This window comes from Tachysurus fulvidraco, chromosome 2 (genome assembly GCF_022655615.1).
Source record: "Tachysurus fulvidraco isolate hzauxx_2018 chromosome 2, HZAU_PFXX_2.0, whole genome shotgun sequence".
In the NCBI taxonomy this organism is placed as follows: Eukaryota; Metazoa; Chordata; class Actinopteri; order Siluriformes; family Bagridae; genus Tachysurus; species Tachysurus fulvidraco.
In genome coordinates this window covers 13,811,674-13,824,187 of record NC_062519.1, presented here as the reverse complement: position 1 = coordinate 13,824,187, position 12,514 = coordinate 13,811,674, and the positions used below count along the sequence as shown (strand labels likewise).

At 37.8% G+C, this 12,514-nt stretch overlaps 2 protein-coding genes and 1 long non-coding RNA gene across 6 annotated transcripts in view; 2 read left to right on the top strand and 1 right to left on the bottom strand.

The window, feature by feature from the left end:
• Window positions 1–6,313, top strand: part of acap3b (ArfGAP with coiled-coil, ankyrin repeat and PH domains 3b) — a 49,964-nt gene extending 43,651 nt beyond the window's left edge. Inside the window, exons 18-26 of one of the 3 annotated variants that reach the window (XM_047809951.1) lie at window positions 4–218; window positions 693–788; window positions 960–1,052; window positions 1,426–1,646; window positions 1,757–1,866; window positions 2,069–2,179; window positions 2,264–2,325; window positions 4,473–4,519; window positions 5,836–6,313. In XM_047809951.1, coding sequence (XP_047665907.1) covers window positions 4–218; window positions 693–788; window positions 960–1,052; window positions 1,426–1,646; window positions 1,757–1,866; window positions 2,069–2,179; window positions 2,264–2,325; window positions 4,473–4,519; window positions 5,836–5,904 — 1,024 coding nt within the window. In that variant the 3' untranslated portion in view covers window positions 5,905–6,313. Of the gene's footprint in view, window positions 1–3; window positions 219–692; window positions 789–950; window positions 1,053–1,425; window positions 1,647–1,756; window positions 1,867–2,068; window positions 2,180–2,263; window positions 3,855–4,472; window positions 4,520–5,835 lie in introns of those variants that run through there. The other 2 variants (XM_047809950.1, XM_027176492.2) reach the window with 2 other exon arrangements.
• LOC125140712 lies at window positions 2,870–5,959 on the bottom strand. The gene is made up of 2 exons (XR_007139922.1): window positions 5,819–5,959; window positions 2,870–5,586 (listed from the first exon to the last, which is right to left on the bottom strand). It is a non-coding gene; the product is annotated as an uncharacterized LOC125140712 (long non-coding RNA).
• A 1,347-nt stretch (window positions 6,314–7,660) lies between the features above and the next one.
• LOC113661819 (ubiquitin-conjugating enzyme E2 J2) lies at window positions 7,661–12,229 on the top strand. Of its 2 annotated transcripts, none has more exons than XM_027176283.2 (7): window positions 7,661–7,685; window positions 9,599–9,729; window positions 9,938–9,978; window positions 10,257–10,359; window positions 10,594–10,732; window positions 10,920–11,000; window positions 11,162–12,229. In XM_027176283.2, the coding sequence occupies exons 2-7, from the start codon at window positions 9,599–9,601 to the stop codon at window positions 11,447–11,449; spliced, it is 783 nt and encodes a 260-aa protein (XP_027032084.1). In that variant the 5' UTR covers window positions 7,661–7,685; the 3' UTR covers window positions 11,450–12,229. The 2 variants fall into 2 exon arrangements, with proteins under 2 accessions (XP_027032084.1, XP_027032083.1); XM_027176282.2 differs by lacking the exon at window positions 7,661–7,685 and adding an exon at window positions 7,692–7,828.
• The last annotated feature ends 285 nt before the right edge of the window (window positions 12,230–12,514 follow it).

Sequence of the window (12,514 nt, the reverse complement as noted above, 5' to 3'; positions counted from 1 at the left end):
CAGGCAAGAGAAAGAGGCCTGGATCAAAGCTAAGTATGTGGAAAGGAAGTTCCTGAAGAAAATGTGTGGCTTAGAAGCGTTGGTCCAAGGTGGCAGGAAGTCTCATCACTGGCATGTAAAAAAGTGCAGAAGAAACAACAGTGCCATCGGAGCACTCAAAACTCGACACAAATACAGACACGATGGTGGAAGTGTGTCACCGGCTACCTTATCTGCAGGTACTGAAGGAAAAAAAAGGCTTTACAGTACAGTTAAGTTAATAGGTGCATTTTTATCAGGTGGCACAACACGTGCAGTCTGATATTTATACTGTACCACAACCCATAACTGGTTGGTTGAAAGTTTAAATAATAGTCATTAGCGTTTATGTAGAGAGTAATGCACTCTTTAGGGCGTAGAGCTAATGGTTATATCATCAATGACAGGATGGTGTGATGGGACCTGACACAAATCAGAGACACTCGGATGGATGGATGGATGGATAGATGAGGGTTTTTCATATATTTATAAGAAGAAACAAGTATAGCCTAATACATAACTGATAAACCTGAAAAAATCCCCAAATTTCAGGATAAACCCTGACATTACATCATAGAACTGTAGCATCACACTATAGCTAAAGTAGAGCAGGTATACTCACTACAAGACATTTTATTTGCTTATTGTTTATTTCCCTCTGTCTTTATCTGCAGCTGCTGCAGCAGCCAAATTCCGCAGAGAATCGCTTTTCTGTCCCGACGAACTGGACTCGCTTTTCTCCTACTTTGACACCGGCTCCGGGCCGCGCAGTAAGTCGTCAAATTTTAAATCCAGATCTCATTGATGGATGTTTGGGAGACTTTCAAGCTCTGTTCTGCTGTAGCACTTTAGGATTTGTGGTTTCAATGCATTCGCTGTGTGATTGAGGAGGAATTGAAATGAGTAACTTGTCCGCGGCTTGGCCCTCTTTGGCCCCGCAGGTCTCAGCAGTGACAGCGGCCTCGGTGGCAGCACAGACGGCAGCACTGACATCCTGGTGTCCGGCTCGGTGGTGGACAGTGTCACAGAAGAGGGTGAGTACTCTGTCCTAAAAAGGTTGAGGAATAAACACTGTATTGCATAAAATTGAACCCGTTTACTTCAACCTGTTCAGACATGGTTTGCCAAGGTTGGAGTTGAACACTCTATTTTGAAACATCGACTCAATCAACATCAGTTTCTAGTAGAAATCCAATCTTAGAAAGTTGGAGTTTATTATGACAGCAAAGCAGGAACTAAATTTGCAATCAACAATTTCATATGTGTGTGATGACAAAAGTTGGGAATATCATAAATGATTAATAACAATAACAATAAATGCCTGACAGAAATGTAGAATATTTCCGTTATCAGTGCTTCAAAGAAACCAAGAACAACCCAAATATTTCCCTGCATGCCTTGCTGCAGAGTGTGAAGACTCAGAGGAATCCAGCGGAGAGGTTGAGGTCGAGCAGGAGTCATCGGACCCGGAGGACGTGCGGGAGCTGCATCCCAGCGTGTTGCTCTATAAAGCCTCACAAGCCCGGATCCTGCCTGTCATGGCTGAGGCGTTAGCGCATGGAGCAGACGTCAACGCTGTCAACGAAGAGAACGAAAGCAGGAGCCCTTTAATACAGGCTGTGACCGGGGTAAGTCGACCCGCATCGTCACTTTCACAGCTGCTTTGTTGAGTAAATCCAGCAGTAGCACATGAGTGTATACCTAACTCAGTCTTTCTGTATCTTTCTTTCCTCTTTAGGGTTCTTTAGTAGCCTGTGAATTCCTGCTGCAGAACGGAGCTGATCTAAATCAGAAAGACGCACGAGGACGAGGCCCGCTTCACCATGCCACATCTCTGGGCCACACAGGGTGAGCCTCAGAGATGGAATAATTACATGTTCCATCACCAGCCTCACTATTATTCTTTTTTTAATTATATATTATTTAGTCTTGTCAAAGCTGCTGTTTACAGAAAATGTAAAGTAATCAACCACTCAACCATATCAGATTGTGTATGGATCAGGTGATGAGTTCTTCTGTCCTGCCTTGTCCTGTCCTGTCCTGTATCTAGGCAGGTGTGTCTGTTCCTGAAACGAGGAGTGTCTCAGACGGAGGTGGACGAGGATGGTCAGGACCCTCTGAGCATTGCTGTGCAGGCAGCTAATGCAGACATTGTAACTCTGTGAGCATCAGATTCGTTCTTTTTGTGAAACAGTGTTGTTTGTTATACACGTTTATTAACCGTCCGACCTCGTCTTTGTGTTAGGTTGCGGTTGGCTCGGATGAACGAGGAAATGCGCGAGGCAGACGGACCCCTCGGACAACCAGGTCAATATCCCGGCAGCAGCCCCACCGAGCAGCAGTACAAGAAATGCATTCAGGAGTTTATCTGCCTTACCCTAGACGAGTGCTAGGAGAAGCTCCAGAGCAGAACTAGTGGGAAGGGTCAGGTAGCAGCGATTCGAGGTGGCAACTTTGCGTCGTTAAAACTGACTGAAGACGCTTCGTCTCTCAGTACAAATATTCGTTAAGGAACACATCTTTGGTCACATTAGTGACAGTTGTGTACTGCTATACAGTATGATGTATTTTAGACCTTTATGGTAATATGTAGCTTGTCTCGGTCCACAAAGATATTTAGGAAAAATGATTCAACACTTTATAGATGTTATCACAGTAGTGTCTATGGAACGTTCAGTACTCAACCCCACACTGAACGACCGGGCTTACTAGAGATCAGTTGCAGGTAGTTTCCGTGTAGCTGATGTTTTCGAATCCGATGGTAGACTTTCTGTGGTAATATTTTGCCATCGTGTACAAATACGACTGCGTGCACTTTTCCTATCGACAGTATTTTTAGTATATGTATATGTTTTGTTTTTTTGGGTTGTTTAGTTATATTTTTATTTATGAAGTTCTGCCAGAGGACTAGTGCAATGGAAACTTTTTTTTTAGTTTCAAGCTTAATATAATGCCGTTTTAACTGGACTCGCATTGTTCCGCTCTCTCAATAGGACTCATGAATGGTTTTAATTTGAATTCCTGTAATTGCAGGTATTTTTAAGCTAGTTTAAAGTTTTAGAATAATACCAGATGACAGTTAAGCTAAATTATTTATCAAGGCAAAGGTAAATTATATGTTTTGTATATTTGTATAAAAGTCCCCAGAATGACGTAATATGATTTATTTTCCCGAGCTCTTTGTTAAGGTCAGTAGCTGATAGTTGGTTTCTGCATGCAGAACATGCTCGCATGCATGATGTATTATTTCTTAAGCTGCCCATATCCTCGTTTTTTTAGAAATGCATGAGGTTTTTGATGGCATCTGTTTCCATGCAGTTCGAATTAAAATGGAATTTATTTTTTGGTTTGTTTTTTTAACGTACCTCAGCATGAACTTCAGCTATGTTTTGCGCTCTCAGCCCTGGACATGATGCAATTAGTAGTGGAAATGCAGTATTATGTCATGATGGTTAGCTATAAAATCCATACCTCTAAAGACAAATGAAAGGAATTGATCATGCTTGAGGCATTTTTAGACAAACTGCATTGGGAAAACTGACCAGTTTAATGTTTAAGAGAGGGAAAATGTACTTTTATCTAATTACAAAAAAAAATCAGAAACATGATTCTGTCTTTTGGAGTGTGTTTAACGTGAGCATGTACAATTTCCTCTGAATAACTGTGGTGTAAATACACTTTACTGTTCCCACCTGCTTGCACTCTGAGTTCTACTGTGCATCTGTTTAAAAGTCCTGTATTTGGAGATATTATTTACGCAACTGAAATTGCAACAAAAACGTTTGTCACTGAAAAAAAAGCTGAAAGAATAAAACTATGATGCTTTTGGACTCCTCGCACTCTTCTGCGCTTGGTCTTTATTGCTGTTTTCAGTGCGTCTCTTTGTAGAATAAAAGAAATAATCAATTATTTAGAATACAGTATAATACAGAATAAAGTAAAAATGAAAGAAAAATATAACGTCTTGGGCCACGGTGATTTCTTGGGTGAATTGAAAGGCTACAGAGAGACGTACAGGGTGGGTTTTGTGTGTGTGTGTGTGTGTGTGTGTGTGTGTGTGTGTGTGTGTGAGAGAGAGAGAGAGAGAGAGAGAGAGAGAGAGAGAGAGAGATTCTGTGTGTTTTCATGGTCTGTGGGTCAATGCTCAGCTCTCTGTGTATTCGTGTACAGTAAATGACATGCTGATTGTAATTTAAGGGATTATATCATTCTCTGCCAATCATTCAAAAAGACGTGTAGTATAATGCTACATCTACAATGCTGCATCATGCTACACTATGTAGTAGAACTGGCTGGTTAGATGTTTTCTTTCTGCTTGTGCCATCGATATCTGTAAACTCTCCTTCGTGTTCTTTGACGATCCCACAGTTCAAAAGTGTTTGGGTTTAAAACGTATACATGGAAAGCTAACGTCAAGTTTTCCTTGTCTTATGTCAGTTTTGTTCTCTTTATAGATGCCAGTATTCTTCAGAGCCCTCATCGGGTAAAGCACAAGGAAAGAGTGAGTGATGTTTCCTGCTCTGGTGTGGATTGGTGTGGTGTGGTTGTGTTACAGGTTCTGTCTTAGTGGTGCGGGGTTTACGGGTTTCTCCTCTAGCTGTTCCTTATCTCATATATTTAAACATCAGTTGCTTTCTTAGTAGCTGTATAGAATATCTATTGGATCTGGTTATGTGGAGATCTTTTCTATTTCGATTATTAAAGCCCCAATCAGGAACAATCCACATGAAGCAGTTACTCTGATTCATGCAAATAAAGTTCCATCCATCCATTTGTCTATCATCCATCCATCATCCATCCATCTATTTTCTGTAGTGCTTATAGTGGAGTCTATCCCACGGGACTTAGGGCACAACACCTATTCACACACTACGGACAATTTAGAGATGCCGATCAGCCGACAATGTATTTGGACTGTGGAAGGAAACCCCCAAAGCACAGGGAGAACAGGAATCACACCAGCAACACGTAGACATGCCACTGGATCCAACAAACAACCGCCCCTCCCAAACAGAGAGTACTCAATTATACTACATATAAACTGAAAGGCCAAGATTCCCGATTGGGGCCAATATCATCATGATCTATGCTTCAGCCTTTTTATGGGCTACGGGTTAATAAAAAAAAATAATGGTTTCATGCATACATGTATTTCCAAAGTTAATTTGGTTTGCCCAGCTCAAAGAAAATAATACACCATTACTACATATTTTCCAGTAACAGCACATCCCAAAGTGTTTTATATTTCCTATACCACAGCAATTTGCCAACACTATTGATATTTTATTTATTAAAGAACAACAAAACTTAAATTAAAGTTTAAGTTTAAAGTTAGAATAAATTGGAACATCCGTGAGACATGTTAGTTCCTGTTATACCCAGTCGGTCCCTGACTAGAAAAAAAATCATCTTGTCATAGGTATAGCTGTACCTCTGACTGTTAGAAAGTGCTGGAGGCTCCTTCCAAAAACGCATAAATAACTCTCTCCTTGCAGAAAATGTCATCTCGGTACACACCTCTGTTTATGTGAAGCTTTCACTGTGGAGGTCTCTGAGAATGCGCTGTTACTATAGAAACAAAAACATGTTAGAACGAGTGTATTGATACTGACGTGTGATTTGCCTTGCAGCTGTTATAGAGAAAAGTACATTAACACCAATCAATGATAATCTGAGTCAGGAATTCATCAGTGCTGTGGTATAAAATGGAATATGAGTTAGAGTTAACACAAATGCACGCATTTCTATATTTATTAGGATAAATCTGGGATTCACTACATGTATAAGTTCATTTACTCACTCTTTGTCCTGTTTTAGATATCACCACGGTCAGGGAGATCGTTCGGGAGTTTCCGCATGTGGCTTAACACAAGTCCAAAAATGTGAGCCGAGTTTGTTCCTGGAGTCAAGCTGATCTGGTTGTGATTTTTAGATATTCATGAATGTTGCTGCTCCGATGAGCCTAAAGAGACGTGTTCCAAAACAACAAAATTCTTTAATAACTCTAATTAGAAAAAAGCATGATTGAAGTTTTAAATACTTTCTAAAATCAGAATAAAACAGAATCCTATAAGAATCAGATTTTGAACTGTTCTCTTAACAATTTAAGAACCATTAATTAGCCAAAGAACCACCAAGTGTGAAGAGGAATTTTAATAAATCTAGGCTGTTTTTTGTATGTTGTTGTTTTTTTTTGTTAATTTTTTTGTTTGATTGTTTTTTCATTTTTGATTTGTGTCAAATGAAATATATGATTTAAGTTATGTTTAAATAAAGAACTAGATTTGTACACATACAGCACAGTATATTATGGAACAGTGCTCTGTCATGTCTTATTGGGTTGGGTTTAATTATATGTGACTTTCTAACCTACGATAATTTGTGTTCTGTGTTCACTGTTGTGTATGATATTTGAACAAAATTGGCCATATTCAGGAGATAATGCACCTGGTCATACATACGATTACTGTGTTCACCTGCAAGGTAGATGTATTTGTTCTTTGTGCAGAATTTCTTTTATTTGCTTTCTGTATAAATAAATGTAAACGTGTCAAAAATGCAAGAATAAGATCATCGAGAACAGTAAAGTGGCCGATTATGAACGTTCCACAAATGCTTCTGCAGTCTCAAAATTACTCTGAATCTAGTGAAAGAGGGAACATATAATGTATTCTTTATTGATCATTTTAATCAGGGAGAACATGGAGGACACCCACACAGGAGATATAACCTTCTCTCGAATTCAAATGATGTGCTTTTTTCAATTCCCAATTCAAAGTGGGATATATATATATATATATATATATATATATATATATATATATATATATATATATATATATATATATATATATACACACACACACATACACACACATAGACATATAAACTTAATAATAATATTTTAAAATAATATATATATAAATAATGTACACCCTGGACGGAGTGCCAACCCATCGCAGGGAACACACACACTCTCATTCACTCACACTCTCGGGACAATTTTCCAGAGATGCCAATCAACCTACCATGCATGTCTTTGGACCGGGGGAGGAAACCGGAGTACCCGGAGGAAGCCCCCGAGGCACAGGGAGAACATGCAAACTCCACACACACAAGGCGGAGCCGGGAATCGAACCCACAACCCTGGAGGTGTTAACCACTAAGCCACCGTGCCCCTCTATATAATAAGTATACTTATTATTAAGTATAATAATAAGTAATTATATATATATATATATATATATATATATATATATATATATATATATATATATATATACATATATATATATATGTATATATATATATATATATATATATATATATGTAATTTTTATTTTTACAGTTCTCATTATCTCCAATTAACATTCCAAATGTAAAAGTTTCAAGATTCACGTGACTTTTTTTTCCACTTGCTATTACTGGTAGTTGCTGACACTGTTCTCATTCTCATTCACGCGCTTTCTATAAAGACACGTGACTTTTATTGTACATGCGCACACACCCTGTACAGATAATACTTACCCATTTTCTGACAAAGCCGGCTTCCTGAATTCGGATTGGGTAAATTGTTAATAACTATAGTAGAATTATCCAATCAGCGTACTGTTCTTCAGCGTACGTTCCTAAGGAGGCGGGTTTTTGACTGAATAGAGGTGGGAAAGGTAAGGCGGCTGACAGCCGTGATGTAAATACCGAATTGGCTAACATATTAGCCAAGTGCTTTCTTTCTTCGACACGGTTTTACAAATAAACGTCGGTCAATTCGTCCGTCAAACCGTTAAAACCTTTGTGGCTATTTTAAGAGGTATGTATGCATTATGAACTGTGATATATTATTGCTAAAGTGGCTCGTTGCAACTGCAGCTTTGACGGATACCGAGGGAGATTAGCATACAGTGCTAACACCGTTAGCCGAGAGCCCTTTAACTCACGATAGCACGGATGCTAACCGCTTCACGGTCCTTAGTTTAGTGTTTTAAGCACGTCGCTAACTGAAATGCACCACAACTACCTAAAAGATATAGCTTAGTGTTTTTCTATTCGTTTTAAAACGATTATTTTCAGACATTTTCCTGAAATGTAAAATAATCGAAACTAGTTAAGGCGGAAACAAGAGTGAGAGGGAAGGGCAGCAGTGAGATCAGTCGTATTAACTAGAGAACTTTTATTACATTTATAGCTGACAAATTAGATAAAGACTTTAAATAAATCACTTTATTATCCGCGCTCGGTTCGGATTAATAACCCAGTTCAGTCACAGTGACCTGGATTATCTCCAGTCTGTAGGGTCATGACGATGGTCTCAGCTGCAAGTGTTTACATAGTTTATTATTTATTCTGTAACTCAGTTTGATTCTTTACGTTAAGGCTCAATACTGCACTGAATGTAGACACAACATGGATTTAATAATGACAGGAAGCAACAACGTTTATAAAGGAATAAATCTAAAAAAAAATTCTTGTTTACATCCAATCACAGATAGCCTCAGTAGCTGACATCCAGTAAATTGTAGCACCTAACTAACTCCAATCACTTTTTTTTTAAATAAATCTTTGTGTGTGTGTGTGTGTGTGTGTATGTATGTATATGTATGTATATATATATATATATATATATATATATATATATATATATATATATATATATATATATATATATATTTATGTGTTATTATATATAATTATTTACACTGGAATGGGAAAACACTTTGAATTGGGAATGAAAAAAAAGGACCATTTGAATTTGGGGGAATAAATCTTTGTTTGTATATTTTATTTATACATATATATATCACACCTTTTGTTTCTTATATTTATGCTTTTTCTCAACTAGTAATATGCACCAACACACCAAGACACATCCCTGTACATGTAGACCCCACAGTACCTGGGAATAAACCTGATTCTGATTCTAAATACGAAAGGCAATTCATTCACCTTAAGGTTTTATTAATTTTTTTTTTCTTTTGATCGGTCTTTGTTACTAACTCGTACATCATATTTAACATTTACAGTATTTGGCAGACGCCCCTTAAACGGAGCGACGTACAAAAGTGCTTTTAATTTTCCTTCGTTGAAAACTTGAACTCTGGTTCACTAGGCTACAGACTTAAGATACCATGAGCCCAAAACACTGTTCAACTTTTTTTTTAAATACACACATACAACAACCAGGGGAGAAAGTGCTAGTAACACAATAAGCGTAAATAAAATATCTGAAAGATGACTACTTTTAATTAAAATTGAGAGGGGAAAAAAGACCAGCCTTTTTTTACATCATTCATCTGCCCAATATCTGGGATTTCTTTTCTTGGCAGGCAGGTTTGGTAGTTGATCTTCAGCTGTTGTAGAAGGTCTTACATACTTTGAGATTGTTTTCTGTCTAATTTAAAGATTGATGACTTTGGCAGATTGTGACAAGGTTTCCAAAGAGTTCAATGCTGATCTGGAGACAAGAATAAGAATATAAGCTTCTTCAATGTCACTTTATAATTTTTTTTTAAATTTATTACAGAGTAATCTGTTTCTTCGGTTCTGTATTAGATCTAACTATATCCTTTATTATTTTTTTTAGATGAACAGCAACGGGAATAAGAGAGCACCAACGACAGCAACACAGCGCCTAAAACAGGATTACCTCAGAATAAAGAAAGACCCTGTGCCTTACATCTGTGCTGAACCACTTCCCTCAAACATATTAGAATGGTACAAGATCTTATTTTCCTCCCTTCACCAGACACACTGTGAACACATTATGCGCTATCTCGCAGTGGTAACAGGGTTGTGGCTTTACATTGTATTAAATTGAACAATTTGACAAACAATAATGAACCGTATTTCAAAATGAATACTTATTAATTAATCTTTTTTACTTGTATTTGGAATTTACTTGTTGTCTTTATCAATGCTCTAGGCACTATGTTGTACGAGGACCAGAGAAAACACCTTATGAAGGTATTTAGGTTACATATATAGTTGATTTTAAGAAGTATTTCAGAAGTATTATAAGAATTTATTTCACTAATCCATTAAAGTGGGACAAGCAAGGCAGGCAGATCTGTCACTTTTTAAATGAGAAACATTTTGTATTGTAGATGTTTTAATAATACAACAAACAAATAATTTTATTAGTTTGATGTTTTTTAAGTAGAATTTAGATTGTTGTGTACTTTTTAAAATTAGATCATGTTAAAGGAAATCCTAATTTCTGCTTTATTTCCTGTTGTCTTAAGGTGGATACTATCATGGAAAATTGGTATTCCCACGGGAATTTCCCTTCAAGCCACCCAGTATTTATATGATAACACCGAATGGGAGATTCAAGTGCAACACAAGGTAAGTTTCACAACATAACCGTATAACACGCATGTATGAAATGTGAAATGTTTCATGTTTATTATAAATGATGTAAATTTTTACTTGTTATTTTATCACCGTTAGATAATTAGATTATGTTGATGTCATTTTGAAACAAACATTATTTCCGATTTTTGTTAATATGAAAGAGAAATGTGATTTTACAAAGAGGCCCTTCGTGACTCTTTTGGGTTTGGTATTTCGCTCATCCAGGTTATGCCTCTCCATTACTGACTTCCATCCGGACACGTGGAACCCCGCCTGGTCTGTGTCCACCATCCTCACAGGGCTACTAAGTTTCATGGTGGAGAAAGGCCCCACTCTGGGAAGCATCGAGACATCTGATTACACTGTACGTGTACTGTTTCGGTAGACCCCTTCTGAGAGGAAGGAACTAAATGAATGTGCTTACACACACACACACACACACACACACACACACATATACATACATACATACATACATACATACATACAAAGAATGTTGGGGGGGGGGTATGCAATATGTTGTGACATACACTCCCTTTTTTTTCCATCAGAAAAGACAGCTGTCTGCACAGAGCTTGGCTTTTAACCTAAAGGACAGGGTCTTTTGTGAACTGTTTCCAGAAGTTGTTGAGGTGAGTCTTTAAACTGCAAGTTCTTGTTTTATCTGTTTAGCTGTTAAGTTTGGATGAATTTGTTAGTGTTCTCAAGACACCCGTTGCTTCTGAATTTAGGAAACATGCAGTGTTTATGCAGCTGTGCAACCAAGCATACTTCAGCTGTAATTCCTTTGCAGGAGATCAAGCAAAAGCAAAAGGCTCAAGAAGAACTCAGTTCACGGACACAGGCTCTACCGCTTCCAGATGTGGTGCCAGATGGAGAGCAGGGTCACTTTGCGCTCCCGGAGATGAATGGGCACCTCCCTTTGGGAGAAGCGGCGGCTCCTCAGCACCTCGCCCTCCAGCAGGCTAATCGCAATCATGGACTCCTTGGTGGTGCTCTTGCGAACCTGTTCGTGATAGTGGGCTTCGCTGCCTTTGCTTACACGGTAAAGTATGTACTTCGGAGCATAACCCAGGAATGAGACAGGACCTTACTGGATTGGGCTGAAAATACTTTTTTGTGGGTATCAAGTCACCAAAGTAAGCTCCTATTCCTTTAAAAAAAATGAACTCACTGAGATGACAACCCTTGTAAGAATCTGAGGAAGTACCGTAATACAGCAAAAGACTTGGCTGTAGTTTCCTACATGATTTCTGGATTGCTGCACAGACTGTTGTGCCACGTGACCACTGACCAGGCCGGGGAAAAAACCTTAGACGGGTACCTGAGGCAATGCTCATGACCCTTCAGTTATGTTATTAAAAGAAATGGCCGGTGTTTTGTCACTTTTACTATGAGGGTGGAAACCACAGACCGATTTAAAGTTAAGGAATTTTTTTGCACACCACACATTCAATCTTCATGGGGTTTTACATCTGTGCAATTCAACCAGCATACATCTTCCTTCCCACTGTTTCTCATTTATAATTTTTACCATTATTCATTCTGACTCCAAATACAGTATGTCTTCGTCTATGATTTGTTTAAAGGTAAAGTGTTACAGTGCACAGATTATTCCTCCTTGTTTATCATTTATCAATTATTATTCTGACTAGTTGGAACCTCCTCAATATCTAATGCCATATGATGATGAATGTGGGAGGTAGAGGAATGCAATGAATAAATGACATGAAATCGGATATTTACTTAGTTGTGTTTAATTTTTACTCATTGTCATGTAAGGCAAAAGTCAGTGATGGCTATAATTTCTTTGCACTTTGTGAAAGTGATTTAATAAAGAGTGCCGTCGTCATTAAATCAACATGCGTCCCATCTTTATTCAGCATTGAAATATTTTCATTGCTGTTTCAAAAAGGTCTTTCTTTTTTTGTTCCCTATGGAATCATTTTTTAAAACTTATAACAACATTTTTATGATAAAGGTCAACTGCTTTTTGGAATATTTTGACTATTTCAGATATTTATACTTTTTTTTTTTAAATGGATAATTATACCCTTATATTCATGACTGTTTAGTGTGCATTCCACAAGTAAAATCAATAATTAATGGATAATTTCGTAGCAACATAACGATTCCATAAAGCCTC

Coding starts and splice junctions, on each gene's coding strand:
- LOC113661819 (XM_027176283.2), top strand. CDS start 9,599: ATGAACAGCAACGGGAATAAGAGAGCACCAACGACAGCAACACAGCGC. Junction 9,979..10,256: donor AGAGAAAACACCTTATGAAG/GTATTTAGGTTA, acceptor TGTTGTCTTAAG/GTGGATACTATCATGGAAAA. Junction 11,001..11,161: donor TGTTTCCAGAAGTTGTTGAG/GTGAGTCTTTAA, acceptor ATTCCTTTGCAG/GAGATCAAGCAAAAGCAAAA.